Genomic DNA, 27729 nt, shown 5'->3' with positions numbered 1-27729 from the left:
TGAGGGGAAGGATTGGAGAAAGGGTTGAAGGAATTGATTGGGGAAGACGTTGAAGGGAAAGGGTTGGGGAAAGGGTTGAAGGAAAGGATTGGGAGGGGGTTGAAGGGAAGGATTGGGAGGGGGTTGAAGGGAAGAGTGGGGAAGGGGTTGAAGGGAAAGTTTGGGGAGGGTGTTGAAGGAAAGGATTGGGAATGGGTTCGAGGGAAGGGCTGGGGGTGCTTCAGGGAACTCGTGCAATGTGTCACAAGCACACCTCACGCTGCGCAGGCCACCGGTGCCAGCCGGGGCACACCCGGGCCGCCGCAGCGGGACACACGCCTTTGGCTGCCGGGCGCATCCCCGGGGGCTGCCCGGCCACACCTCCGCCCTCCCGGAGCCACGGCCAGCCCCGGGGCGCTGGCACCCGGGAAATACAAAAGAGGCAGCGCCGGAGCCGCTTGCAAGGGCCCAGCCGCAGCCCCCGAGCAGGGTGCAGCCGGTGCCAGGCTCCGAGAGCCATGTGCCGCGTACTACGGGCACAGACTCCACCTTCCCCGGCTCCCGCCCGCCCCCACGCATCCAGGAAGGGAAAAGGAGGAGGAGGAGGGAGGAGGAGGAGGAGGAGGGAAGGGGGTGAAAGGGAAAAAAAAAAAGAAGAAGAAGAGAGAGGTTGAAAGGAGGGAGCTCGCCGAGACCCACCCTTCTCCCTCCTCCTCCTCCTCCTCCCGCTGCGGGCTCTGGCCGGGCTTTTGTTTTCCTGCAGCTCCCCGCTGCCCACACGTGATTGCTGTGTTTTCGCGCATCGGCGGCGCGGCTGCACCTATAAATAGGGAGCGGGCGGGCGGCGGCGGCCCGGGGCACCCCCGTAGCACCCCCATGCACTCCGGCCGCCCGACGGAACCCATGCCCCGCCGCCCGCCCGCCTAAAGGGGAGGCAGCGCCAGGCAGCGCCCGGGCAGCCGGGAGGGGAAAAGGCGGCGGGCGGGGGGGGTGGGGGGTGTGAGCCGGCCGACAATGGCGGCGGCCGCCACGGCCGCCAGCCCCGGCAGTCCCGCCGCCGCTGCCCTGCCGCAGCCGGAGCCCTGCCCCAGGAAGGGGCCGGCGCCGGGCCCGCCGCAGCCGCCGCCGGCGCGCAGCGATCCGCGGCGCAGGCAGGCCGCGCTCTCCTTCCTCACCAGCATCTCCCTCGACGGGCGGCCCCTGCCGCCGGGCAACGACGGCCCCGCCGCCAGGCCCCGCCAGGCCCCGCCGCCGCCGCGGCTGGGCAGCCCCCCGGCGGCGCCCGCCGAGCCCCCCCGGGCCCAGGAGGAGGAGGAAGAGGAGGAGGAGGAGGACGCTTTCGCCGCGGTGCAGGTGCCGGCCGCCGCCTTCCTGGGCTCGGCGGCGGCGGGCAGCCGCGGTCGCCTCAACTCCTTCACGGCCGGCGTGCTGCCGGCGGCTTTCGGCCGCACCAGCCCCCAGGGCACCGCCGTGGTCGGCGGAGAGCTGGGGCAGCCCTGCTCCGCCGCCGCCTTCGAGCTGCAGCGGTCCCGGTAAGCCTGCGCGGCGGGGCGGGGGAGCGCGGGGTGCGGAGGTGATGCGCGCTGGGACGGCTTCGCCCCTCGGCGGGCAGCCGTGGGCAGGCCCCGGCGGCCGCGGGCTAGGAGCGCCGGGGGCTGGGACAGCCGGGGGCGCGGAGCCGCCCTCCGCCGGGCGACCGTCATGGGCGGGCGCCTGGCCGGGAGAGCAGCGGTGGCGGCGGGGCTGCCGGCGTTCCCGGGGCAGCAGCGGCTGGAAGCTTGGCTCTGCCGATCCGGGCAGGCTGCACTGCCGCCGTCCCCCGGAGCGGCTGTCACCGCTTGCCGTGCCGCGCTGGCGGGCTGCGAGGCAGCAGGCAGGGAGCCAGCCCGGAGCCAAGCGTTCTGTAGCCCACAAAGGGCAGGGGAATCGTTGCGCCCGTGCCCACCCGTGGGGTGTCGGCACGGCGTCCCTCTGTGCCCCGAAAGATTCACTTCCATCCACAAGCACAAACGCTCCGTGTGCCTCGGTGCTGCTCCTTGCCTCCAGGTACTCTTTTGCCTTCTAAGAGGTTCATCTCAAAAGAGTAATCTCGGCAGCTTGAGGAGCTGAGACTTTTGGCTACAGAAGGTGCAGGCATGTAAAGATATGCGAGTGCGTGCGGATTAATTTCTCCGCGGGTGCGGAATCATCTTCTTTCCCTTCTTCACCAACGCAACTGGGCTGTCACGGGCTGGGGCTGGGGGAAGTGGCCGGGCAGAAGCCGGAGGAAATGTCTGCTCTCCCCAAGCCCTCGCTGCTCGCCACTCCCACATTCCCCATTTGCCACACTCCCTTCGTGCTTCTCCCTCGGACAAGTAGGTAGCCTTTGAGTCCCGTGTTGTTGCGAGGGTTTGTAAGGGTAACTGGGCGTGGAGCAGCGTAGAAGAAATCCCTTTCAAAACCCACTGGCTTGGGGAAACTGGAGGTCCTCCGGGAGAAAGTTGTCATAGCTGTGTGCCCTGTTGTTGTTTGGATCTTCCATCTGGATTCTGTTGGTGGCTTTTTTGGAGCCCCTTTTCAGGTGCTGTGCTAGGAGCCCCACGTTCCCAAGTCCAATGCCAGCTGGTGGGTTACAGAATGGTAGGGGCTGAAGGGGATCTGTGAAGATCCTCTGGTCCAGGCACCCTCCCTCTCCCAGTCTGTCTCTCTCAGTTTCCTGCAGTGCCAACCCTCTCGTTGTGCCATGGATCACCAGCACAGCAACAAGGCACACAGAGGCTTCTTGTGCGTTTTAGCCTGTGCCATGGCTCTGCAGGCTGCTGCCTGTGGTTTTGCAGGTGAAGACTTCACCTTCACACCATGGTCTGGGAGTCTCTTGAACTTCTTGCTTGGTGGTGGTGATGCACTTGGCAGTATCCTCTTAGTCTTCAAGAGGCTGGGGACTCCTTGGCCTCCCAGTGAGTGAGTTTGTTATTTATGCAGGATTGTTGTGGGCTTGCAGTGTCTGAAGTGGGCTCCAAGAAAGCTGGGGAGGGACTTTTGAGGGTGTCAGGGAGTGATAGGACTGGGGGGTGGGGTGGAGCAAAACCAGAAATGGGGAGATTGAGATTGGATGTGAGGAAGAAGTTGTTCCCCAGGAGGGTGGTGAGAGCCTGGCACAGGTTGCCCAGGGAGGTGGTGGAAGCCTCCTGCCTGGAGGTGTTTGCAGCCAGGCTGAAGGTGGCTGTGAGCAACCTGCTGTAGTGTGAGGAGTCCCTGCCCATGGCAGGAGGGTTGAAGCTGGCTGATCCTTGAGGTCCCTTCCAGCCCTGACAGCTCTGTGACTCCTACATTCCCAAAGACCCTCCTTGCTTTCCCTTGCTTGCACACCTTGGTCCTGTGCTTAGTTCTGGGTGCTAAAGATCTCACCTGTGTCACTGCTTCCTCTGTCATCCCTTGCCCCTACTTGCCACTCTCTGAGTTTTTCCTGTCACAACCAATACTTCTTGTTTCTTGTTACATGACAACTCTGTGGAGTTTCAGAGGGAGCAGTAATTGCTGGCTTTGTTTAAAACCCAGAAACCCAGCATCCTGCAAGCTCTGCTGTGCTGCTGGCACGCAGACAGCCTGGCTGCATAGCTGGAGTCCACCGCGAGGGAAATCAACTCATGCCCCCTGGTCAGGGTGCTCCTCCAGTCCTCTAACAGCCCTGCTTTGTAGTGGATGCTTTCTCCTGGTGTAAGACATCAGACAAAGTTTTCTCACTTGCTTTTTTGTTTTCTTGAGAGCTCAGCCCAGCTGTGGCTCAGTACCCTCACTGCCCCACCAAGTGTGAAGCTGTCTTACGGCCTTTGCTCACGGCTGGTGCTGGTGCTGGAGAGGTCTGGGTTGTGCCCTGGGCTTCGCTGACTGCCCCGGGCAGACTTTGGCCTGCCCCATAGATCTGTTTCTGTCCTCTGAAGGTAGCTATTGATAAACATTGGGAGCAGACAGCTGCAGGCCACGGGCTGGATGGAGTGTTTGCTCCTCCCTTCCCTCAGTGAAAAGACACGGTAAGGGCTCCAGTTGCTGGGTTCACTCTTGGCTTCACAGAAGGTAAATGGAGGCATGCACTGGGCTGGTGCAAGCCCAGGGATGAGGGTTTGAGCAGACCTGCTGGAGAGGAAGGAGCCAAATGACCAAGCACATGGAGGTTTTGAAGGCCAGGCTGGATGTGGCTGTGAGCAACCTGCCAGAGTGTGAGGTGTTACTGCCCATGGCAGGGGGGTTGGGACTGGACGATCCTTGAGGTCCCTTCTAACCCTAACAATTCTATGTCCTTGGTGCAGTGGGGTGGGAGGCACAGTAACTGCCCAGAGTCAAGCATTAGCTGGCCTGAAGGAGGATGTGGAGAAACAGAGAGGTAAATCAGAGTTGGTTTTGGTAGCTGTCATAGAATCACAGAATTGTCAGGGCTGGAAGGGACCTCAAGGATCATCCAGCTCCAACCCCCCTGCCGTGGGCAGGGACACCTCACTACAGCAGGTCCCTCAGAGCCAACCTTCTGCTCTCCTTGCATCAGGCTTGAGGTTGAGCTGGATGTAGCCTTTGACAGCCTACAGCCCTCTGTGCTGGGACACCTGAGCCCTTGTAACCAGAAACCATTTCCTATGACAGTGTCCGGCAGGACAGGCTGCCGTGTGGGGCTGCTTTTATGTAGTGCTCAGGGAAGAAAACACTGTGGTGCACATGTAATCAGAGTTCCCTGGCTTTTCTGTTTGTGTTAGCAGTTGGGAGAGTTGTGTGCTGGTTTATGTTTAACAAGGTTATCATTAATGTGGTTTGGGTTTGTGCTCTCTGTGTGTTCACAAGAAACAAGCGGTGCAAAGAGAGGGAAAACCAGGCAAGGGGCTGGAGCTGGGAGCTGTGGGGAAGCTGCTGTGTAATTACATGTTGATGGAAAAAATCCCTCTTGTTCAGATGTCAGCTTGTTGATGCCAGAGGCTCCTGTCTAGTGCAAAAGGAATTTGTCTCAGTTTCGTGGTGGCTGAGGAACAGTGGTCAGGTTCTGCCAGGTCTTCCTTCGTGTCCAAAGCTTCGCCTTAAATTAGCTCTGTGCAGCAGAGTGGCATGAGCTTAAAATCAGTGCAGTGCCTGCAGGTGACACAGTCCTCAGTGCTTAGAATCATAGCACAGCTCAGGTTGGAAGCACCTCACAGATCATCTGTTCAAACCCTGCCCTGGGCAGGGATACCTCTCAACTGGACTTGGTTGCTCAAGGCCTCATCCAACCTGACCTTGATGAGACTGTGACCAGCAGTGTCTGGAGGTCCCTTTCAAACTCCAATGTACTGTGATTGTGTTTCAGCACACAGGGTGTTTGAGCAGCTCATGCTAAACAAGAAAGCTTGCAGCCCAGTCAGACTGAGCATTGTCCCTCAGCAGGGCAAGGGCACATCACAGGAGGAGCTGACCAAGCCTTTGACACTCATAGAGTCACAGCATGGGTTGGCTTTGAAGGGACCTTAAGGATCATCCAGTTCCACCCCCCTGCCACAGGCAGGGACACCTCCCACCAGCCCAGGCTGACCAAAGCCCCATCCAACCTGGCCTTGAACACCTCCAGGGTGAGAGCAGGGAGCAAGTTCATGAGACTGTGACCAGCAGTGTTCTACAGGGGCTGGTGGTTAGAGCTGGGAGGTCATCACAGAATCATACATTCATGAATGGGTTGGAAGGAACCTTAAAGATCTCATCTAGGTCAAATCCCCTACCATGGGCAGGGACACCTCCCACCAGCACAGCTTGCTCAAGGCCTCATCCAGCCTGGCCTTGAACACCTCCAGAGAGGAGGCAGCCACAGCCTCCCTGGGCAGCCTGTGCCAGAGTCTCACCACCCTCACTGCAAACAATTGCTTCCTAACCCCAGTCTCAATCTCCCCACCTCAAGCTTCAAGCCATTGCCTCTCATCCCATCCCAACAACTCCCTGCAAGCAGATCCCCATTTCCATTCCCACCATCCATGCAGCCCTCAGACAGAGCCATGAGGGCAGCAAGGTAAAACCCCAGCTGGGAAGTGCCTGTTGGAGGGCTGCTGGCAAATTCATGCCCTTTGCCTTTTCCCCTTTGAAGTGCATTTAAACACTCCAGCTCTGCTCCCCAGCTTGCTCAAGGCCTCATCCAGCCTGGCCTTGAACACCCCCAGGCAGGAGGCAGCCACAGCCTCCCTGGGCAGCCTGTTCCAGACTCCCACCACCCTCACACTGAAGAACTTCTTCCTCAGCTCCACTCTAACCCTGCTCTGCCTCAGCTTCGAACCATTCCCCCTTGTCCTGTCTCCAGACACCCTCAGGGAAAGTTCCTCTGCAGCCTTCCTTCAGGCATTGCAAGGCAGCTCTAAGGTCCCCCTGGAGTCTTCTCTTCTCCAGGCTGAGCAGCCCTGCTTTTATGTGTGGCTGGCTTTCTTGTTGCCATAGTTTTCCTGGGGAAGATGATTCCTGTTTCCATGTCTGAGGTTTCCTGGTGCAGTGTGCTGGGTGGTTGCCCCCGAGCGCACGCTTCCTCCTGCTGCCTTTTCTCTGGCTTGGCTGGGGTTTTTTTCCTTGCTAAGGAAGCAAATCAGTGATTGGATTTGGAGTCTAAACATTGCTTACAGTTGCATTTGTCTGTGTTGCTGTGTCAGACTTGAAGGCAGATGGGCAGGAGGATTCCTTCTGGGAGCAGCTGGTGCTGGGAAGGAAGCAGAGAGAGGAATATCTGCTGAATAATTACCGGGGGGGGACACGGAGGCAAACTCAGAAGGACATGGAGGTTAGTGTGGCCCAAAGAGATTTGTCCTGGGTATTTATTGACCTCCAAGTCACATCTAATTTCCTGAGTAATTCTGGAATGGATGTGTGATTAGTAAAGCTTGTGAAGATTCAATCTGCTTCTCCCCGTTAGAAAATGCAGAGCTGCCACAGCCTCAGTATGCATCTGAGGAGGAGCAGGGGGCTGGAGCTGCTCTGCTCTGGAGACAGCCTGAGAGAGTTGGGGTTGTGCAGGCTGAGAGGAGAAGGTTCCCAGGAGACCTCATTGTGGCCTTCCAGGATCTGCAGGGGGCTCCAAGAAAGCTGGGGAGGGACTTTTGAGGGTGTCAGGGAGGGATAGGACTGGGGGGGATGGAGCAAAACTAGAAATGGGGAGATTGAGATTGGATGTGAGGAAGAAGTTGTTCCCCAGGAGGGTGGTGAGAGCCTGGCACAGGTTGCCCAGGGAGGTGGTGGAAGCCTCATCCCTGGAGGTGTTTGCAGCCGGGCTGGATGTGGCTGTAGTGTGAGGTGTCCCTGCCTATAGCAGGGGGTTGGAACTGGCTGAGCCTTGAGCTCTCTTCCTGACAGTTCTGTGATTCTGGAGAGACACAGCTAAGGGGGATACTGGAATTCTTAGCTTGCCAGGCTTTTGTACTGCTCACAAAGTGCGATGGGCTGTTAGTGGTGGAGGAAGCCTCCGAGGTGTTGTTGAGGAGCTGAGTCCCACTGGTTAGTCCCATGGTGGATGGCTGAGAGGTCAGAGCCTGGCCCTCCACAGCCTCAGGTGGGCAGGCAGGGCAGGCTCAGCCCACCACAGAAGATTCTTCCAACACTTCGAGATAAGAGAGACATCTCTCAGAAGCAAGTGTCTTACAGGCAGAGCCCTGAATGAGCAGCAAAACAAAGAGCTGGGGGCACCTTCCACCCTGTGGGGTCATCCCGGCATCAGGAGCTGCCTTGTGAGCTGCTGGAAGTGCTTGGGACCTTTTGTGTGCGCAGGGACTCTGCTATTCACTGAGCCTAAAGCCCTCCAGGCAGCCCGAGGTTCAGAGTGATGTGTACAAGAGCAGCATGAAAGCAGCAATTTAATGGTCTGGGGAGTGAATGGGAAGGGCACAGGCTGGGCTGAGGCTTTGCAGCCAGGGGGGACCTTGTGCACCCCTGATGGGTGCTTGCTCTTAACCAGGGGATGCTCACTGACTCCAGCTGTCACTTCAGGAGGCTAGGTGGCCTTCCTCTGCCGCCTCAGAGAGGGGACAATGCCACAGCGGTGTTCAGGCTCGATAAAGGCTGTTGCACCAGCATCCTGCTGCATCCCTTGGGGCATTTTCAGTGCTGCAGACCCTGTGTGAGTCGTTTGCTCCTCAAGAAAGGGCTTTCAGTCTCCGTGCACACAGCTCTGTGCAAGCTCCTCCAGGAGCCCTGTGAGGGACAGGGAGTGCACCCATGTCATTCAGCATGAGCTTTCTGGGCTGTGCACATGCCAGGCATGGCTAAGCCCCATGCCCATGCTGACCAGCATCCATCACAGTGGTCTCTGCTGGCCTTCTCCCTTGTCCAGGGCTCAAGCTTGAGCCTCCATCACTTCCTTGTGGAAACGTAGTCATCTTCCATGTGATAGCTGAAGTAGAACAATGGTTCAGAAGTCAATACAGTGATGGAAGTGTTCAAGGCCAGGCTGGATGAGGCCTTGAGCAAGCTGGGCTGGTGGGAGGTGTCCCTGCCCAAGGCAGGGGGTTGGAACTGGATGATCTTCCAGGTCCCTTCCAACCCAAACCATTCTATGAATGTATGAAGGAAAATGAACTCTCCCAACTCACAGCTGAGTTAGGTGACCTCAGCAGTGTTTATTCCTAAAGCAGCAATTCTCTGCACTGCTGTGATCAGAGCTGGGGAGAGCCACATTCAAGCACTCCTCAATATTGGCAGGGCTGCAATCTTCATCTCTGCTGAGGCCTCTCCCTTGGGGTGCTGGCAGTTGCCCCTGCCCAGGACTTGAGGGCTGGAGCTGGAGGAGAGCTGGGGGGGAGGAGGGGGAGTAGGGCTGGAGCTGGAGAAGGGAGAGTGGAACTGGAGGAGAGCTGGGGCTGGAACTGGAGATGAGCTGGGGCTGGAGGAGAGTTGGGGCTGGAGCTGGAGAAGGGAGAGTGGAGCTGGAGGAGAGCTGGGGCTGGAGCTGGAGAAGGGAGAGTGGAGCTGGGGGAGAGCTGGGGCTGGAGCTGGAGAAGGGAGAGTGGAACTGGGGGAGAGCTGGGGCTGGGGCTGGAGAAGGGAGAGTGGAACTGGAGGAGAGCTGGGGCTGGAATTGGAGGTGAGCTGGGGCTGGAGCTGGAGAAGGGAGAGTGGAGCTGGGGGGAGAGCTGGGGCTGGAACTTTTGTTTTAGCATATTTTAAGGGCTTATTATGGTGCTGAGTATACATCTCTGGCAGGTAGAAACCGTAATATTCATCAGATAAGGTAAAAAAACCCCTCTGCTGTCAGTTCTGAAGAGGAGCTGGGACAGAATGTGGCATTCAGGACTGCTGGGGAATGAATTTGATCAGATGCTGGGAGGGAGCTGCCTGCAGAGCTCGGCAGGTTTGGAGCGAGGCGCCCGGGCACACCTGAGAAGCTGTTTGTCTTGGCTGCCTTTGCTGCCCACCAGCTCAAAGCTCCCTGGGTCCAGCCCTGCCTCAGGAAGTCCTGTGGTTACGGTGCTGAGGTGCTGAGCTGGTGCTGAGGGACCCCTGAGGAGAGTGGAGGAGCAGCAGTGTCAGCAGGTCTGTCTGTGGGCACTGCTGTGCCGTTGCTCAGGTTTGGCTCTTGCCTGGCACCAGCAAAGCTCCTGAGCAGGCAGCCAGCCCAGCCCTGTGCCCCAGGAGCCTGCCACACAGCCTGGGGATGAAAGTGCTGCTGCAAGAGCCTGGAAAGCACAGAATCATGGAATGGGCCAGGTTTGGAAGGGACCCAGCCCCCTGCCATGGGCAGGGACACCTCCCACCAGCCCAGCTTGCTCAAGGCCTCATCCAGCCTGGCCTTGAACACCACCAGGGAGGAGGCAGCCACAGCCTCCCTGGGCAACCTGTGCCAGAGTCTCACCACCCTCACTGCAAACAATTTCTTCCCAATCCAGTCTAAATATGCACTCTCCCAGCTCAAAGTCATTGTCCTCATCCTGTCACTCCCAGCCCTAGTCAAAAGTTCCTCCCCAGCTCTTCTGGAGCCCTTCAGGTACTGGAAGGCTGCTCTGAGGTCTCCCCAGGGTCTTCTCCAGGCTGAACAGCCCCAACTCTCTCAGCCTGGCCCCACAGGGGAGGTTCTCCAGCCTCTGATCAACTTTGTGGCCTCCTCTGGAGCCTCTCCAGCAGCTCCAGGTCCCTCCTGTGCTGGGGGCCCCAGAGCTGGAGGCAGTGCTGCAGGTGGGCTCTGAGCAGAGCAGAGCAGAGGGGCAGAATCCCCTCCCTGTGCTGCTGCTCTCCCTGCTCTGGCTGCAGCTCAGCACTCAGCTGGCTCTGGGCTGCCAGGGACCAGTGCTGGCTCCTGGGGACTTTGTCACCAACTGACACCCCCAAGGCCTTCTCCTCCAGCTCCTGAGCCATTCTCCACTCAGCCTGGAACTGTGCTTGGGATTGCCCCAGCCCAGGTTCAGGACCTTGCCCTTGGCCTTGTTGCCCTTCATGAGGTTGGCTGAGGGAGACCTCCTTGCTCTCTGCAGCTCCCTGAGAGGAGGCTGCAGTGAGCTGGGGGTTGGGCTCTGCTCCCTAGTCTCAAGTGATAGAAGGAGAGGAAATGGCCTGGAGTTGTGCCAGGGGAGGCTTAGGTTGGAGAGGACTGAAAATGTCTTTGCTGCCAGAGTGGTCAGGGCTTGGCAGAGGCTGCCCAGGGAGGTGGTGGATTCCCCATCCCTGGAGGTGTTCCAGAGAGCTGTGGCCATGGCACTTGGGGCCAGGGTTTGGTGGCCATGGTAGGGCTGGGTGGAGGTTGGACTGGGTGAGCTTGGAGAGCTTTCCCAACCCAAACACATCTCTGACTCTCACTTCTGTATGTTTACACTTCAGTAGACACCAGGTCACCCTGTGGGAAGCATGGGAGCCAGGTTGTGTTTGAGCCATGCCAGTACTGACAGAATTCCCCTCCAGCTGTACCCTGGTCCCTGCAAGGCTGTCCTTGCTGACAGGCACTCACTTCTGACACCCAGACCTGCTAAGTGGGGCTCTCAGGAGCTGCCAGGCTTAGCAGTGCAGCAGGTGCAGCGAAGACACAGAGCTGGCTGCTTTCCTAAGCCAACTCCAACCCATCCCTTGCCAGCCTGCTGCAAGGAGGAGGATTCCTAAAACGTGGGGAGGAGATCCTTTGGCACCTGGGGAGCTGCTCTCTGCTGGCCTGCAGTTTGCACATCACCTGCTGAGAAATGTGAGGAGTGGTGGTGGGTTTCCTCAGAAGGGCCCAGCTGGGAGGGGAGGCTGAGGAGCTGTGCAAATCCATCAGGGTTAGGGTTTCACCAGTGGCTGGACAGACCACGCTGTGCCAGCGGGGGGCTGTGAGAGCTCTCAGGGTTTGCTTTGCAGGCTGCAAAGTGCAGGCTCAGAGCAGCACATGCTGGAGGAAGTGGGAAGCTCTTTCACAGGGGCTGCTAGCTGCTTGGCTGGCAGGAATGCTGAATGTGTTTGCTCTTCCCTGCAGGGATTTCAGAGCCAGCGCTGCTCTTAGCAGCTACATTTCAGAGTTGGTTTGGGGCTGTTTGGTTTGGGTTTCCTGAAGAAGGTTTTCCATTGTGGGAGAAGCAGAAGTGAATGAAAAGTGAAGGAGAGGTTTCCTTCCTGTCCAGAAGCTGTGTTTGTTCAGGAGCCTTTCACCCTGTGTGTGGCTACAAAGGACAAGCTCATCTTCTTAGCAAGCGCTTGGTTGTTCCTCTGTGTTGTTAGAGAATCATGGAATGGGTTGGGTTGGAAGGGACCTTAAAGACCACCCAGCTCCACCCCCCGTGCCGTGGGCTGGGACACCTCCCACCAGCCCATATCCATTTGCATCTCATGTGCCTGGATGGTAGTTTGCCTGTAAGCAGAGCTTCATTTGCTTCCATCCCAACCTGGGCTGGGCTGGCAGTTTTATTTTGGGGGTGCTTTCTCCAAATGAGTTGGGGAGGGTAATTTCAACTCATCACAGGACCTTAAAGGTATCATCCAGTTCCAGCCCCCTGCCATGGGCAGGGACACCTCCCACCAGCACAGCTTGCTCAAGGCCTCATCCAGCCTGAACACCTCCAGGGAGGAGGCAGCCACAGCCTCCCTGGGCAACCTGTGCCAGTGTCTCACCACCCTCACTGCAAAGAATTTCTTCCTCCTCTCCAGTCTCAATCTCCCCTCTTCCAGCTCAAAGCCATTGTCCCTTATCCTGTCACTAGAAGTCCTCATAAGAAGTCCCTCCCCAGCTCTCCTGGAGCCCCTTCAGGTACTGGAAGGTTGCTCTGAGGTCTCCCTGCAGCTTTTTTATTCTCCAGGCTGAGCAGCCCCAACCCTCTCAGTCTGTCCCCAAAGGGGAGGTTCTCCAGCCTCTGATCATCCTCATGGCCTCCTCTGGAGCCTCTCCAGCAGCTCCAGGTCCTTCTTGTGCTGGGGACCCCAGAGCTGGAGGCAGTGCTGCAGGTGGGATCACCGGAGCAGGGTCCCTACTCACCTCCCTCCTGCTGCTGCTCACACTTCTTTTGCTGGTTGGCTTCTGGGCTGCCAGTGACCCTTGCTGGGTGCTGGGGAGTTTGTCATCAACTGGCACCCCTTAAGGCCTCCATCTCCAGACTGCTCTCAAGCCACCCCTCACCCAGCCTGGATTTGTGCTTGGGATTGCATTTTGGTGCTGCTGCAGATGGAACCATGTTACCCAGGTAAATATGATTAGGTTTTCAAATCTCCATGCTGCCAAAGCAAATCAAGACACAGGCACATCAGTTTGTGGGCAGAGACATTCAGAAGCAGCAGAGCTTTTCCTGCTGAGAAGACAAGAACAGATCTCCTGATTTTGTGTAGCAGGGACAATCATAGAGGTGACACCATGGTGACTTTGCTGATGATGCCAGGCTGGGGGTGGGGGGGGTGACTGACACCCTTGAGGCTGTGCTGCCTTCCAAAGGCATCTGGACAGGCTGGCAGCTGGGCTGCACAGAGGTTAATGTACCACAAGTGAAGGGCTGAGAGACCCTGAGGTGAGCTGTGTCCCTGGCCAGCAGGAGGGCTATGTGCTGGCACAGGGGCATGGCTTCTCATTCCCTGGTGATGAAAGGCTCAGATGCCATTATCACTGCTTCTGGAGAGGTGTCTCTCAGCGCTGGAGCCTCACTGCTGCTGGCAGAGAAGCAGGTGGTAGCCCCAGCATGGTGTTGTGCCCTTGGCAGGGTGCAAGCAGCACAGCTTCACCAAACCACTTGAGGCAGGGCTGCTGAATTATAGTTTCTTGGGTGCACGGTGCTGGAGGAGGGGAGAGCATGAAGGACTTCCCCGCCCTGAGGGATGACCATTGTGTCTCCTGGGGGGGTGTCTGGGGTCAGCCAGTGCCCCCAGCAGATGCAGGGATGGAGAAATGGGAGCCAGGGGGTGAATGGGTGTCAGGGAGTGATAGGACTGGGGGGGATGGAGCAAAACTAGAAGTGGGGAGATTGAGATTGGATGTGAGGAAGAAGTTGTTCCCCATGAGGGTGGTGAGAGCCTGGCACAGGCTGCCCAGGGAGGTGGTGGAAGCCGCCTGCCTGGAGGTGTTTGCAGCCAGGCTGGAGGTGGCTGTGAGCAACCTGCTGTGGTGTGAGGTGTCCCTGGCCATGGCAGGGGGTTGAGACTGGGTGATCCTTGAGGTCCCTTCCAGCCATGGCAGTTCTGTGATTCTATGAGTGTCACATAAGACCCTCTGCCTTCAGACCTCCTGAGATCCCTTATGTGCCCTTGTGTGTACACACATAGAGTTCAAGGAGCTCTGGCTGCTGCTTGTTCACTCTGGCTGGTGCTGGGGACCTGTATTTCCCACCCCACTGCAGTCAGCTCCTCTGAAGGATGTACCATAAAGCAGAAGCTAGGTGTCAGCTGTGCTCTGAATCACAGAGAGTGGCTTGAGTTGGAAGGGACCTGTTACAGTTTGAAGGGGGAACTTCAGCCTGGTCCCTGCAAAGACTGAGAGTGAAGTAAATGACCACTGGATGTGAAAGGAGAATCATTCTAAGGCCTGTAGAATTCACTGGCTTGCTCATGGCATACAGAGCAGAGGCAGAAGCAGTTCTTTCTCTCTTTTCTTCTGCCACTGCTGCTTGCAACTTCTCCCCTCTCCCCTGCAGCCTTGCCAGGGGATCTCTGTTTTGACTGCTGTGTGAGGTAACGGGAGGGAGGGAGGGAGGGAGGAGGTGAGCAGGTCCCCTGGATCCATCCAGGGGGGTCTGAGGAGTCTCTGTGTTGGTTATAAATTGCAAACAAATTTCTCTCTTGCACAGCTGGTGTGTGTTCAGCATATGCTCAGGACATCTAGTGTGCATTTTGCACAGAGCCATTTGCATTCCAGATGCCTAGGCTGTAGTTTGCCTGTAAGCAGAGCTTCATTTGCTTCCAGCCCAAACTGGGCTGGGCTGGCTATTAAATTTTTGGGGCTGGTTACTCCAAATGAGTTGGGGAGGGTAATTTCAACTCATCACAGGACCTTAAAGTTATCTTCCAGGTCCAACCCCCTGCCATGGGCAGGGACACCTCCCACCAGCCCAGCTTGCTCAAGGCCTCATCCAGCCTGGCCCTGAACACCTCCAGGGAGAGGACATCCACAGCCTCCCTGGGCAGCCTGTGCCAGGCTCTCCCCACCCTCTCTGCAAACAATTTCTTCCTCATGGCTAATCTAAATCTATCTTGCTCTAGTTCAAAACCTCAGAGTTTCAAACTTTCTGGTTTGAAATGTGTCTTAGAAACACCTTACTCATGTGTTGGCTGTTTCTACACATCAGCACTGTTCCTTGAGGTTTGTCTGTCCTATCCCCTCTGCAGACAAACCTGTCATAGATTCATAGGTTGGAAGGGACCTCAAGGATCATCTGGTCTGGATCATCAGGGTAAGAATATAGAATCATAGAATCACAGAATCAACCAGGTTGGAAAAGACTTCAGAGATCAAGTCCAACCTATTACCTAATCCCTAACACCTCCTGACAACTAAACCATGGCTCCAAGTGCCACATCCAAGCCTTTTGTGAACACCTCCCAGGGACAGGGAGATCATCAAGTCCAACCTGTGACCCAACACCATCTGATCAACTAACCCATGGCACTGAGTGCCTCACCCACGCTCTTCCTAAACACCTCAAGGGATGGGGACTCCACCACCTCCCTGGGCAGCACATCCCAATGGCCAATCTCTCTCTCAGTGAAGAACTTTCTCCTCACCTCCAGCTTAAACCTCCCCTGGCACAGCTTGAGACTGTGTCCTCTTGTTCTGCTGCTGCTTGCCTGGGAGAAGAGCCCAATCCCCACCTGGCTACAACCTCCCTTCAGGGAGTTGGAGAGAGCAAGAAGGTCTCCTCTGAGCTTCCTCTTCTGCAGGCTAAGCAACCCCAGCTCCCTCAGCCTCTCCTCCCAGGGCTGTGCTCCAGACCCCTCCCCAGCCTTGTTGCCCTTCTCTGGACTGTTGCTGCTTCTGCCCTTGCCAGAGTAGCTACAGATCCAGCAGCAAAGGACATTCATTTCCTCTTCTTTTTGTCAGTTGAGGTGGCAATCAGCTACACCCAGGCAAATCAGGATGACAGAAGGGTTGTCCACATGTCAGTGGGGTGTGGTGGACTTGCACAGCAAGGAGTGAAGTCCTCCTCAGGTGACAGCAAGCTGCATCAAGGCAAAGGCTCCATCTGGGTAGCTGGGATGTGAGCAGAGCTGAGCAGGCAATGGTAGCTGCAAGCAGACTTCCTAGTTCTGTAGTGAGGCGAATGAGACCATGTGGGACTGTCACAGAGGGGGTTGTTGGGGGAGAGGGAGAGAGGAAAAGCAGCTTTCAGGTGCCACAGTGCAGAGTATGGCTGAGTGGCTTGGGCAGGAGAGAGGTGGAGGTGCTGCAGCAGGTTGTGTAAGGAGGCAAGGGGCACTCCTGTCTGCTATTCATTGTGCTGAAAGCATGGCCTTCAGAACAGAGGTGTGATTGTGCTTTCTGACCTGGAGTTCACATAACCTCCCCTTCACAACCCATTGTGTGTCTTAACCTCCTTAGTTTTATGAGGCTGTGTTCCTAATTACAGCAGCTCTGGGGCTGCTGTTTATTGATGGTGTTTAGTTTTGTAGAACAGCATCCTCTAGCATAACCTAATCACAGAGCTGTCAGGGTTGGAAGGGACCTCAAGGCTCAGCCAGTCCCAACCCCCTGCCATGGGCAGGGACACCTCACACTACAGCAGGTTGCTCACAGCCACCTCCAGCCTGGCTGCAAACACCTCCAGGCAGGAGGCTTCCACCAGCTCCCTGGGCAGCCTGTGCCAGGCTCTCACCACCCTCCTGGGGAACAACTTCTTCCTCACATCCAATCTCAATCTCCCCACTTCTAGTTTTGCTCCATCCCCCCCAGTCCTATCCCTCCCTGACACCCTCAGAAGTCCCTCCCCAGCTTTCTTGGAGCCCCCTGCAGGTCCTGGAAGGCCACAAGAAGGTCTCCTGGGAGCCTTCTCCTCTCCAGACTGAGCAACTGGCAGCTGAGAGGTGGCTGCTTAAAAAGAGGCAGCATTATTTCCAGCAGAACACAAAGTGCCACTGTCCAGGTCCCTCCATCGTGACCTTTGAGGATTTATTTGCAAAATCCCTCTTTTTCCATCTGCCTGCCTGGCCTCCAGATCAAATGCTCTGCTGGTTTAGGAGGCACTCCAGGTACAGCAGAACTCAGCAGCAGCAAGTGTCTGCATGCTTTAAAGGACAGACTCCATTGCCCAAGGGCTTTTCTGTTGCTTGTGTTTGTTTTAAAGGGATGAGTATAAACACCAGGCTCCTGTTTGTTCATTAGCTTCCTTATTGATGCAAGGCTGTTTGAGCTGGAGGTATCATAGTATCAGTCAGGGTTGGAAGGGACCACAAGGACCATCTAGTTCCATGGGCAGGGACACCCCACACTAGATCAGCCTGGCCAGAGCCTCATCCAGCCTGGGCTTAAACACCTCCAGGGACAGGGCCTCAACCACCTCCCTGGACAACCCATTCCAGGGCTTCACCACTCTCATGGGGAAGAACTTCCTCCTCACCTCCAGCCTGAATCTCCCCACCTCCAGCTTCATTCCATTCCCCCTAGTCCTATCACTCCCTGAGATCCTGAGCAGTCCCTCCCCAGCCTTCTTGTAGCCCCCTTCAGATCCTGGAAGGCCACAATGAGGTCACCTGGGAGCCTTCTCTTCTCCAGACTGAACAGCCCCAACTCCTTCAGTCTGTCCTCACAGGAGAGGTGCTCCAGCCCTCTGCTCATCCTCCTGGCCCTTCTCTGGACACCTTCCAGCACCTCCAGATCCCTCTTGGAATAGGGGCTCCAGAACTGGAGGCAGTACTGCAGGTGGGGTCTCAGCAGAGCTGAGCAGAGGGGGAGAATCCCCTCCCTTGCCCTGCTGGCCACACTTCTCTTGCTGCAGCCCAGGCTCTGGTTGGCTTTCCGGGCTGCAAGTGCACACTGAGAGCTCCTGGTGAGCTTCTCCTCCCCCAGCACCCCCAAGGCTCTCTCCTCAGGGCTGCTTTCCAGCCAGTCCCTGCCCAGCCTGGATTTGTGCCTGGGGTTGCCTCAACCTGGGGTGTAGCAGGGAGCAGAGCTGGAGTGTTTAAATGCACTTCAAAGGGGAAAAGGCAAAGGGCATGAATTTGCCAGCAGCCCTCCAACAGGCACTTCCCAGCTGGGGTTTTACCTTGCTGCCCTCATGGCTCTGTCTGAAGGCTGCATGGATGGTGGGAATGGAAATGGGGATTTGCTTGCAGGGAGTTGTTGGGATGGGATGAGAGGCAATGGCTTGAAGCTTGGGGAGATTGAGACTGGGGTTAGGAAGCAATTGTTTGCAGTGAGGGTGGTGAGACTCTGGCAGAGGTTGCCCAGGGAGGCTGTGGCTGCCTCCTCTCTGGAGGTGTTCAAGGCCAGGCTGGATGAGGCCTTGAGCAAGCTGGGCTGGTGGGAGGTGTCCCTGCCCATGGCAGGGGGTTGGACCTAGATGAGATCTTTAAGGTTCCTTCCAACCCATTCATGAATGTATGATTCTGTGATGACCTCCCAGCTCTAACCACCAGCCCCTGTAGAACACTGCTGGTCACAGTCTCATGAACTTGCTCCCTGCTCTCACCCTGGAGGTGTTCAAGGCCAGGTTGGATGGGGCTTTGGTCAGCCTGGGCTGGTGGGAGGTGTCCCTGCCTGTGGCAGGGGGGTGGAACTGGATGATCCTTAAGGTCCCTTCAAAGCCAACCCATGCTGTGACTCTATGAGTGTCAAAGGCTTGGTCAGCTCCTCCTGTGATGTGCCCTTGCCTTGCTGAGAGACAATGCTCAGTCTGACTGGGCTGCAAGCTTTCTTGTTTAGCATGAGCTGCTCAAACACCCTGTGTGCTGAAATACAATCACAGTACATTGGAGTTTGAAAGGGACCTCCACAGATCATGCAGTCCAACCCCCCTGCCAGAGCAGCATCACCCACGGTAGTGCACACAGGAATGCGAAGAGGTCTCCACAGGAATGCTAAACAAGGACCACTGTCACTATGAATTGGTTAAACCTGGAGCCCTTGGGAGACAATTAGGCCTTCTCCATCCAGCAGGGCTGTGTTTGTGTCAGCAAACAGTGAGACCCATCAGGAGCAGGCCAGGAGAGCAGGAGCTTGGTGTGAGGGCCAGCTTGTCAAACCAGCTCCAGCCTGGACCTGTGGACTGGATACCCAGCAGCAGTAGGAGGCTGGGCACTGTGCTGCCTCAGTGTGTCAGAGGGGAATCACAGAATCACCAAGGTTGGAAGAAACCTCAAAGGTCATCAAGTCCAACCTGGCACCACAGACCTCGTGACTAAACCATGGCACCAAGTGCCACATCCAATCCCCTCTTGAACACCTCCAGGGATGGGGACTCCACCACCTCCCTGGGCAGCACATTCCAATGGTGAATGACTCTCTCTGGGAAGAACTTTCTCCTCCCCTCCAGCCTGAACCTCCCCTGGCACAGCTTGAAACTGTGTCCTCTTGTTCTGGTGCTGCTTGCCTGGCAGAAGAGACCAACCCCCACCTGGCTACAACCTCCCTTCATGGAGCTGGAGAGAAAAGAAGGTCTCCCCTGAGCCTCCTCTTCTCCAGGCTGAGCAACCCCAGCTCCCTCAGCCTCTCCTCACAGGGCTGTGCTCCAGACCCCTCCCCAGCTTTCTTGCCCTTCTCTGGACACTTTCAGGTCTCTCAATGTCCTTCTTAAACTGAGGAGGCCAGAACAGGACACAGGACTCAATCCTTGCTGTAAGTGGGCATGGGCCTGAGTCTTGCTTCAGAAGCTTGCTCCTGAGCCAGTCACACAGTGGAGTTATGCCCACAGAATCCCAGCTCCCTGTTGTGGGACAGAGGGAATCAGGCTGAGCCAGTTCAAACTGCTCTCTCTCTTCCACACTGTGAATTCAGCTGCCTTTCCCCTAGCCATTTCCACTGGATTTACTGCCTGCCTTCCCGTGTGCCACCGAGGCTTCTACAAAGATTTTGGAGGGAAATTGTTTTGTTTGGGTTTTCTCTCTCTCTCTTTTTTCCCCCTTTGCAGCAGACCACTGGGCCTTTCTGTTTTAACTTTCTTTTGGCTTTCTAAATCAATCTCCATGGCATAATCAGGTAGATGCTGTGACTGTGGATTGTTTAAATGACTGTTACATTAACAGGCAGCTTTTCCTGTCTGTTTAGTGGAAAAGATGAAACAGGAAACCCAAGGTTTCCAAACTCTGCCTCACAAGGCGGTGGCAGTTGTGAGCTGGGTCAGCACTAAGGCTTAATCACAGAGTTGGCAGGGCTGGAAGGGACCTCAAGGCTCAGCCAGTTCCAACCCCCCTGCCATGGGCAGGGACACCTCACACTACAGCAGGTTGCTCACAGCCACATCCAGCCTGGCTGCAAACACCTCCAGGCATGAGACTTCCACCACCTCCCTGGGCAACCTGTGCCAGGCTCTCACCACCCTCCCGGGCAACAACTTCTTCCTCACATCCAATCTCAATCTCCCCACTTCTAGTTCTGCTCCACCCCCCCAGTCCTATCACTCCCTGACACCCTCAGAAGTCCCTCCCCAGCTTTCTTGGAGCCCCCTGCAGATCCTGGAAGGCCACAATGAGGTCTCCTGGGAGCCTTCTCCTCTCCAGCCTCCTGCACAACCCCAACTCTCTCAGGCTGTCTCTAGAGCAGAGCAGCTCCAGCCCTCTGCTCCTCCTCGTGGCCCTTCTCTGGACCTGTTCTTACTCAGCAAGGCTTTGCCCTTGCCCTGTGCTGGTTTTAGATGTGAACATGCAGCAGCTGAGGATGTAGTGGTTTCTGGCTGTGGGGTCTGTGCAGCAGGGTCTGTTTGTTTAACTGAAAGACAGTAAACCAAAACACTTTGTGCTAAGTACAGCCAATGTCAATTCTCAGTGGGAGCAAGAAGGCAAAATTTTGCCTGTGACTTCCATGTATGTCCAGAGAAAGGCCACCAGAATGATCTGGCAGCCCTGTTGTGTGAGGGAAGGCTGAGAGCTGAGTGTGTTCAGCCTGCAGAAGAGAAGGCTCAGGGCAGACCTCATCAGCATGGAGCAGCAGCTAAAGGGAGGCTGCCAGGAGGATGGAGACTCCCTGTGTCCAAGGAGCCCCATGGGAGAGACAAGGGGGGATGGGGACAAGGTCCCTTCAAGGCATGGCATGCTTCTTGTGATTAGATGCAAAATCAGTTCAGATATGGGAAAAAACAAACAAACAAAGGAGAAGGAATTAGGGAAGAAAATATTCAGTCCTAGGGCCTCTTGCTCTTTAACTCTTGTGGATAAGAGAGAAAAATTGTTGTGTGCAAGCAGGTAGAAAAGCACTCAATCATATCCATCCAAGGAAGGACACAGAGCTGCTGGAGTGAGTGCAGAGGAGGCCACAAAGATGATCCAAGGGCTGGAGCAGCTCTGCTGTGAGCACAGGCTGAGGGAGCTGGGGGTGTCCAGCCTGGAGAGGAGAAGGCTCCAAGGAGACCTTAGAGCTGCCTTCCAACAGCTGAAGGGATACTGCAGGAAGACTTCAGAGGAACTTTTCCTGAGGGTGTCTGGAGACAGGAAAAGGGGGAATGGTTTGAAGCTGAGGCAGAGCAGGGTTAGACTGGAGCTGAGGAAGGAGCTCTTCAGTAAGCCAACCATGTGCCAGTGTGCAGCAAAAGAAGAGTGAGCAGCAGAACGATAGGGGGTGAGTAGGGACTCTGCTCTGGTGATCCCACCTCAGCACTGCCTCCAGTTCTGGGGCCCCCAGCACAAGAAGGACCTGGAGCTGCTGGAGAGGCTCCAGAGGAGGCCACCAAGATGATCAAAGGGCTGCAGAACCTCCCCTGTGGGGACAGGCTGAGAGAGTTGGGGCTGTTCAGCCTGAAGAAGAGAATACTCTGGGGAGACCTTAAAGCAACCTTCCAGTAGCTGAAGGGGCTCCAGGAGTGCTGGGGAGGGACTTCTTATAAGGGCTGAGAGTGCCAGGATGAAGAACAGTGGCTTTAAGCTGGGAGAGGGGAGATTGAGACTGGAGATGAGGAAGAAATTCCTTGCAGTGAGGGTGGTGAGACTCTGGCACAGGCTGCCCAGGGAGGCTGTGGCTGCCTCCTCCCTGGGCTGTTCAAGCCCAGGCTGGATGAGGCTTTGGGCAACCTGGCCTAGTTGAGAGGTGTCCCTGAGCATGGCAGGGAGACTGATGCAGATGATCTCTGAGGTCCCTTCCAAGCTAAGCCATTCTATGCTTTGATTCTCTGATTAAAGAGCCTTGTGGGGTCTTGTCGCCAGGACTCTCTTCTCCCTGTGTTGATGTGTAAGCTTTGAGTTACCAAACCCAAGGTTCTGCTTCCTGAGCTGCTGCTTAAAGCCAAGGGAAGGAGAGATTTTTATTACATAAGGAAATGTTTTGAGGAGGAATATTGTTTGTGGAATTGCCTGCCTGATAACCCTTCTTGGGGGGGATTAAGTATTTTTGGTAGCAGCCCTGTGGTCTGTGCCCTGTTTGCTCAATGTGTGCCATAAAGTGCTGCAAGGGGTGCAGGTAGAACTTGAACTTGCCTTGAACTCCCCAGTGGAGGATTGCCAGTGTTGTGTGTACATAATCCCATTAAGCAATAGTGTTGTTCAAAATCCCCCTCTTGCTTTTTATTCCCTTCCCCTCTTTCCAGTCACAACAAAGCTCCTAAGCCTGTGGTGAAGCTCTGTGACACATTTTTCAATGGGCCTTTGGCCTTGCTTTGGAGTTCTTTAATGCAAGGAGCTTTACCAGAAAACAAGAATCCCTTTCTTCTCAGGCTGTGTTTGTTCAGCTTGGGGCTGGGATGCTGAATGTGCAGCCAGCCAGACAAGTCAGGTGATGTGAGATGTGTGGCAGGAGGTTGCATGGAGCCACAGAATGGCAGGGGGTGGGAGGGACCTCCAACTCCAACCCCAATGCAATTACAGTATCAGAGTATCACAGTATCACCAAGGTTGGAAGAGACCTCAAAGGTCATCAAGTCCAACCTGGCACCACAGACCTCATGACTAAACCATGGCACCAAGTGCCACATCCAATCCCCTCTTGAGCACCTCCAGGGATGGGGACTCCACCACCTCCCTGGGCAGCACATCCCAAGGGTGAATGACTCTCTCTGGGAAGAACTTTCTCCTCACCTCCAGCCTAAACTTCCCCTGGCACAGCTTGAGACTGTGCCCTCTTGTTCTGGTGCTGGTTGCCTGGGAGAAGAGACCAACCCCCACCTGGCTGCAACCTCCCTTCAGGGAGTTGGAGAGAGCAATGAGGTCTCCCCTGAGCCTCCTCTTCTCCAGGCTAAGCAACCCCAGCTCCCTCAGCCTCTCCTCACAGGGCTGTGCTCCAGACCCCTCCCCAGCTTTGTTGCCCTTCTCTGGACACCTTCAAGTCTCTCAATGTCCTTCTCAAACTGAGGGGCCCAGAACTGGCCACAGGACTCCAGGTGTGGCCTCAGCAGTGCTGAGCACAGGGCACAATGACTTCCCTGCTCCTGCTGGCCACACTCTTCCTGCTGCAGGCCAGGATACCCTTGGCCTTCTCAGCCCCCTGGGCACAGTGCTGGCTCATGTTTAGGTGGCTGTCACCCAGTACCCCCAGGTCCCTTTCTGCCTGGCAGCTCTCAGCCACTCTGCCCCCAGCCTGTAGCTCTGCCTGGGGTTGTTGTGGCCAAAGTGCAGCCCCTGGCACTTGGACTTGTTAAATGCCATCCTGTTGGCCTCTGCCCATCTGTCCAGTCAGTCAAGGTCCCTCTGCAGAGCCTTTCTGCCCTCTTAACTGACCAACATCTGCTCCCAGCTTGGTGTTATCTGCAAATTTGCTGATGACTGACTCAACCCCCTCATCCAGATCATCAATAAAGATGTTAAAGAGCATAGGGCCCAGCACTGATCCCTGGGGCACACCACTGGTGCCTGGCTGCCAGCTGGCTGTGGCACCATTCACCACCACTCTCTGGGCTCAGCCTCCAGCCAGTTCCTAACCCAGCTCAGAGAGCTGCTGTCCAAGGCAGGGGCTGACAGCTTGGCCAGCAGTTTGCTGTGGGGGACGGTGTCAATTCATACAACAATCATTTAAAATCTCTGTTGTAGACTTAGAGACTCACAGAATGCTTTGGGGTGGAAGGGACCTCCAAGTCCAACCCCAATATAATTCATACAATGATCACTTAAAATCTCCATCATGGATTTATAGATTCACAGAATGCTTTGGGGTGGAAGGGACCTCTGAAGATCACCAAGTCCAACCCCAGTGCAATCCATACAATAACCATTTAAAATCTCTATTGTAGTTGTATAGAGTCACAGAATGCTTTGGGGTGGAAGGCACCTTAAAGATCATCCAGCTCCAACCCCCTGCCATGGGCAGTGGGACACCTCCCACTAGATCAGGTTGCTCAAGGTCTCACCCAACCTGGCCTGGACCATCCTGGACACTAAATCAATGAAGTCTGTGACAAAATCTGATTGTTATCTAAAATGAGGGCAAAATCAGATATGTTTTTTTCCCAGAGGCCTTTTACTCTCCTTTGCACACTTAGTCTCTTTGTCTGAAGTCAAAGTTTTGTTTCCAGTTGCTTTTCTGTTTAATTTTTTGCCATCTGTCTGATGCTGCTTCTAGAGCAAAGACTTTGGTGTCTGGAGATGCCTCTAGCTGGTGGGGGGCAGCTGAAGGAGCTCCTGGCCCCACAGCAGAGGCTGCCTGAAGCAAATATGCTCACAGCTCCCAAGATCTTACTGGACAACCTGAGCCATCATTTTAACCTGATATAGCTGCTGGTTTAAACTGGTCCACAAGCCTGACCCTGCTCTCATTGAACCCCTTCATGTTATTCATCTTTGAGAAACAGCTTTTTAGCTTGAGTGCAGCAGGAGAGCCTGAGCCACTGCATCTCCTTTCAGGGACTCCAACTTTGCTGGCTGCATGCTCAGGTGCCTTCAGCAGAGCTCAGTAATCATGTGTGAAGTGTAGCATATGATGCACATCACACTCTTGGCCTGGGGAAATGGAGAAGCAAACAACAGGCAGTGTGAGCCATGGCTTGCTGGGGTTTGAGATTCTTAGCAGCAGGCTTTAAGATTTCCAGTGTGGTTTTCCACAGTGGCTGAAAGCAGTAGCAGCATTCTTGTGCCTCCAGCACGAGAGGGACCTGGGGCTGCTGGAGAGGCTCCAGAGGAGGCCACCAAGATGATCAGAGGCTGCAGAACCTCCCCTGTGGGGACAGGCTGAGAGAGTTGGGGCTGCTCAGCCTGGAGAAGAGAAGGCTCCAGGGAGACCTCAGAGCAGCCTTTCAGTACCTGAAGGGCTCCAGGAGAGCTGGGGAGGGACTTGGACAAAGGCTGGGAGTGCCAGGATGAGGGACAATGGCTTTGAGCTGGGAGAGGAGAGACTGAGACTGGAGATGAGGAAGAAATTCTTTGCAGTGAGGGTGGTGAGACTCTGGCACAGGCTGCCCAGGGAGGCTGTGGCTGCCTCCTCCCTGGAGGTGTTCCAGGCCAGGCTGGATGAGGCCCTGAGTAACCACATCTGCTCGAAAGGTGTCCCTAGGGGCCCCTGGCAGGGGTTTGGGTCTGGATGATCTTTAAGTTCCCTTCCAACCCAAACCATTCTGTGGTTCTATGAACTTTTAAATCCCATGAAGTGTCCTGTGTCATCTCTCTTGCAGAGGAAATGACTCCAGTGCCACCAGCCTCAGGGCCTTGCAATGTATGAGAGAGGCTGTTCAAAGTCCCTGGCCTGTTGGGATGAGGTGGGGACGGAGGCTCAGTCTGATCTCCTTGTACCCTGTCTTTGTGACAGAGTTCCCAACTTTGAAGATCAAAAGAAGATTTTCAAAGATGCAGCCTTAAAGGCCAACATAGCAGAAAGCAAAGTGAAAGCCTTGAAGGATTCACAGGAGCTCAGGCATTTGTCACATGTTTGCAGCTGTGTGTTTGTCATTCAGATGGAAATGGCAGAGCCACAGCTCCCCTGTGCCTTCTGCTTGTGGGCACTCAGCCATGAGCACTGGAGGCACAGCATGCCCACAGAGTCCTGGCACACAGAATCACCAAGGTTGGAAGAGACCTCAAAGATCATCCAGTCCAGCCTGTCTCCACAGACCTCGTGACTAGACCATGGCACCAAGTGCCACATCCAGTCCCCTCTTGAACACCTCCAGGGACTCCACCATCTCACTGGAGGTGTTCAGGAGGAGACTTGACAGGGTGCTTGGTTGCATGGTTTAGTTGGTTGGGTGGTGTTGGATGATAGGTTGGACTCAATGATCTTGAAGGTCTCTTCCAACCTGGTCTATTCTATTCTATTCTATTCTATTCTATTCTATTCTATTCTATTCTATTCTATTCTATTCCTATTTTATTCTATTCCATTCCATTCCATTCCATTCCATTCCATTCCATTCCATTCTATTCTATCTATTCTATTCTATTCTATCTCCCTGGGCAGCACATCCCAAAGGTTAACAACTCTCTCAGTGAAGAACTTTCTCCTCACCTCCAGCCTAAACCTCCCCTGGCACAGCTTAGATTGTGTCCTCTTGTTCTGGTGCTGCTTGCCTGGGAGAAGAGACCAACCCCCACCTGGCTACAACCTCCCTTCAGGGAGTTGGAGAGAGCAAGAAGGTCTTCCCTGAGCCTCCCCTTCTGCAGGCTAAGCAACCCCAGCTCCCTCAGCCTCTCCTCACAGGGTTTGTGCTGGAGGCCTCTCCCCAGCCTCATTGCCCTTCTCTGGACACAAGGCTCCCAGAGAACTGCTGGATGCCACCATGGAGGTGGGAACAGTTGACTCCATCACAGCATTGCTTTTAGTGTCTGCCTTGGCACTGCTGGGCATGGGGAGATGCAGCTCCTGAGGCAGATGTGGGTACGGTGCAGATGGGCTGGGGCAGCTTGGGTGCTGTCTGGTGATTTGCCTCTGCACTGATGTCTCCCATAACAGGAGCCAAGGCAAGGTAGATGTGGAAGTGGAGAGCAAGACAGCACCCCCTGACAGTCATCAGTGTGGTTCCTGAGCTTACAGGAGGAGATGTAGAGAAATGCAAGAGGAACCACACATCCTTCTGAGTGTGTAACAGGATTCTCACATCCTCACCCCTCCAGTGGCATTTCTGGGAAGGTTCTGAATATGGGGACCCCCTTTTGTCTTTATTTCAGACATTTGTGATACTGAGCTCAGTCAGGAGAACCACAGAATAGATCTGGTTGGAAGAGAGCTCCAAGCTCATCCAGTCCAACCTCCACCCAGCCCTGCAGGGTCAGCCCTAAGCCATGTCCCTGAGCACCAGGGCCACAGCTGCTGGAACACCCCCAGGGATGGTGACTCCAGCACTGCCCTGGGCAGCCTCTTCCTGCTTGAGAGAAGAGACCAACTCCCTCCTGGCTACAACCACCCTTCAGGTAGTTGTAGAGAGCAAGGAGGTCTCCCTTGAGCCTCCTTTTCTCCAGGCTAAACAATCCCAGCTCCCTCAGCCTTTCCTAGTAGGGCTATGCTCAAGGCCACTCCCCAGCCTTGTTGCCCTTCTCTGGACACCTTCAAGTGTCTCATTGTCCTTCTTAAACTGAGCACTGCCCTGGGCAGCCTCTTCCAATGGCTGAGATCCCTTCCAGGGCAGAAACATTTCCTGAGCTCCAGCCTGAGCCTCCCCTGGGGCAGCTTGGAACCATTGCCTCTGCTCCTGTCCCTTGCCACCAAGGAGCAGAGGCTGCCCCCTCCTCACTCCAACCTCCCTTCAGGGAGCTGCAGAGAGCAATGAGGTCTCCTTCAGCCTCCTCTTCTCCAGCCTGAACACCCCCAGCTCCTTCAGCCTCCTCTTCTCCAGCCTGAACACCCCCAGCTCCCTCAGCCTCCTCTTCTCCAGCCTGAACACCCCCAGCTCCCTCAGCCTCCTCTTCTCCAGCCTGAACACCCCCAGCTCCCTCAGCCTCCTCTTCTCCAGCCTGAACACCCCCCAGCTCCTTCAGCTCCCTCTCCAGCCTGAACACCCCCCAGCTCCCTCATCCTCTCTTCTCAGCCTGAACACCCCAGCTCCCTCAGCCTCCTCTTCTCCAGCCTGAACACCCCCAGCTCCCTCAGCCTCCTCTTCTCCAGCCTGAACACCCCCAGCTCCCTCAGCCTCCTCTTCTCCAGCCTGAACACCCCAGCTCCTCAGCCTCCTCTTCTCCAGCCTGAACACCCCCAGCTCCCTCAGCCTCCTCTTCTCCAGCCTGAACACCCCCAGCTCCTTCAGCCTCCTCTTCTCCAGCCTGAACACCCCCAGCTCCTTCAGCCTCCTCTTCTCCAGCCTGAACACCCCCAGCTCCCTCAGCCTCCTCTTCTCCAGCCTGAACACCCCCAGCTCCCTCAGCCTCCTCTTC

The 27729-nt window shown here is 55.8% G+C and overlaps 1 protein-coding gene across 1 annotated transcript in view; it reads left to right on the top strand.

Moving 5' to 3' along the window:
* Window positions 1–703: 703 nt before the first annotated feature.
* Window positions 704–27729, top strand: part of CABLES1 (Cdk5 and Abl enzyme substrate 1) — a 105011-nt gene continuing 77985 nt past the window's right edge. Inside the window, exon 1 of the mRNA XM_054180207.1 lies at window positions 704–1511. Within this exon, the coding sequence (XP_054036182.1) occupies window positions 994–1511 (518 nt within the window). The 5' untranslated portion in view covers window positions 704–993. The remainder of the gene's footprint in view (window positions 1512–27729) is intronic.

The sequence above is a fragment of the Dryobates pubescens genome, chromosome 3 (assembly GCF_014839835.1).
Source record: "Dryobates pubescens isolate bDryPub1 chromosome 3, bDryPub1.pri, whole genome shotgun sequence".
NCBI lineage: Eukaryota > Metazoa > Chordata > Aves > Piciformes > Picidae > Dryobates > Dryobates pubescens.
Note: the sequence above shows the minus strand (reverse complement) of the source record. Positions and strands in the feature narration are given on the sequence as shown.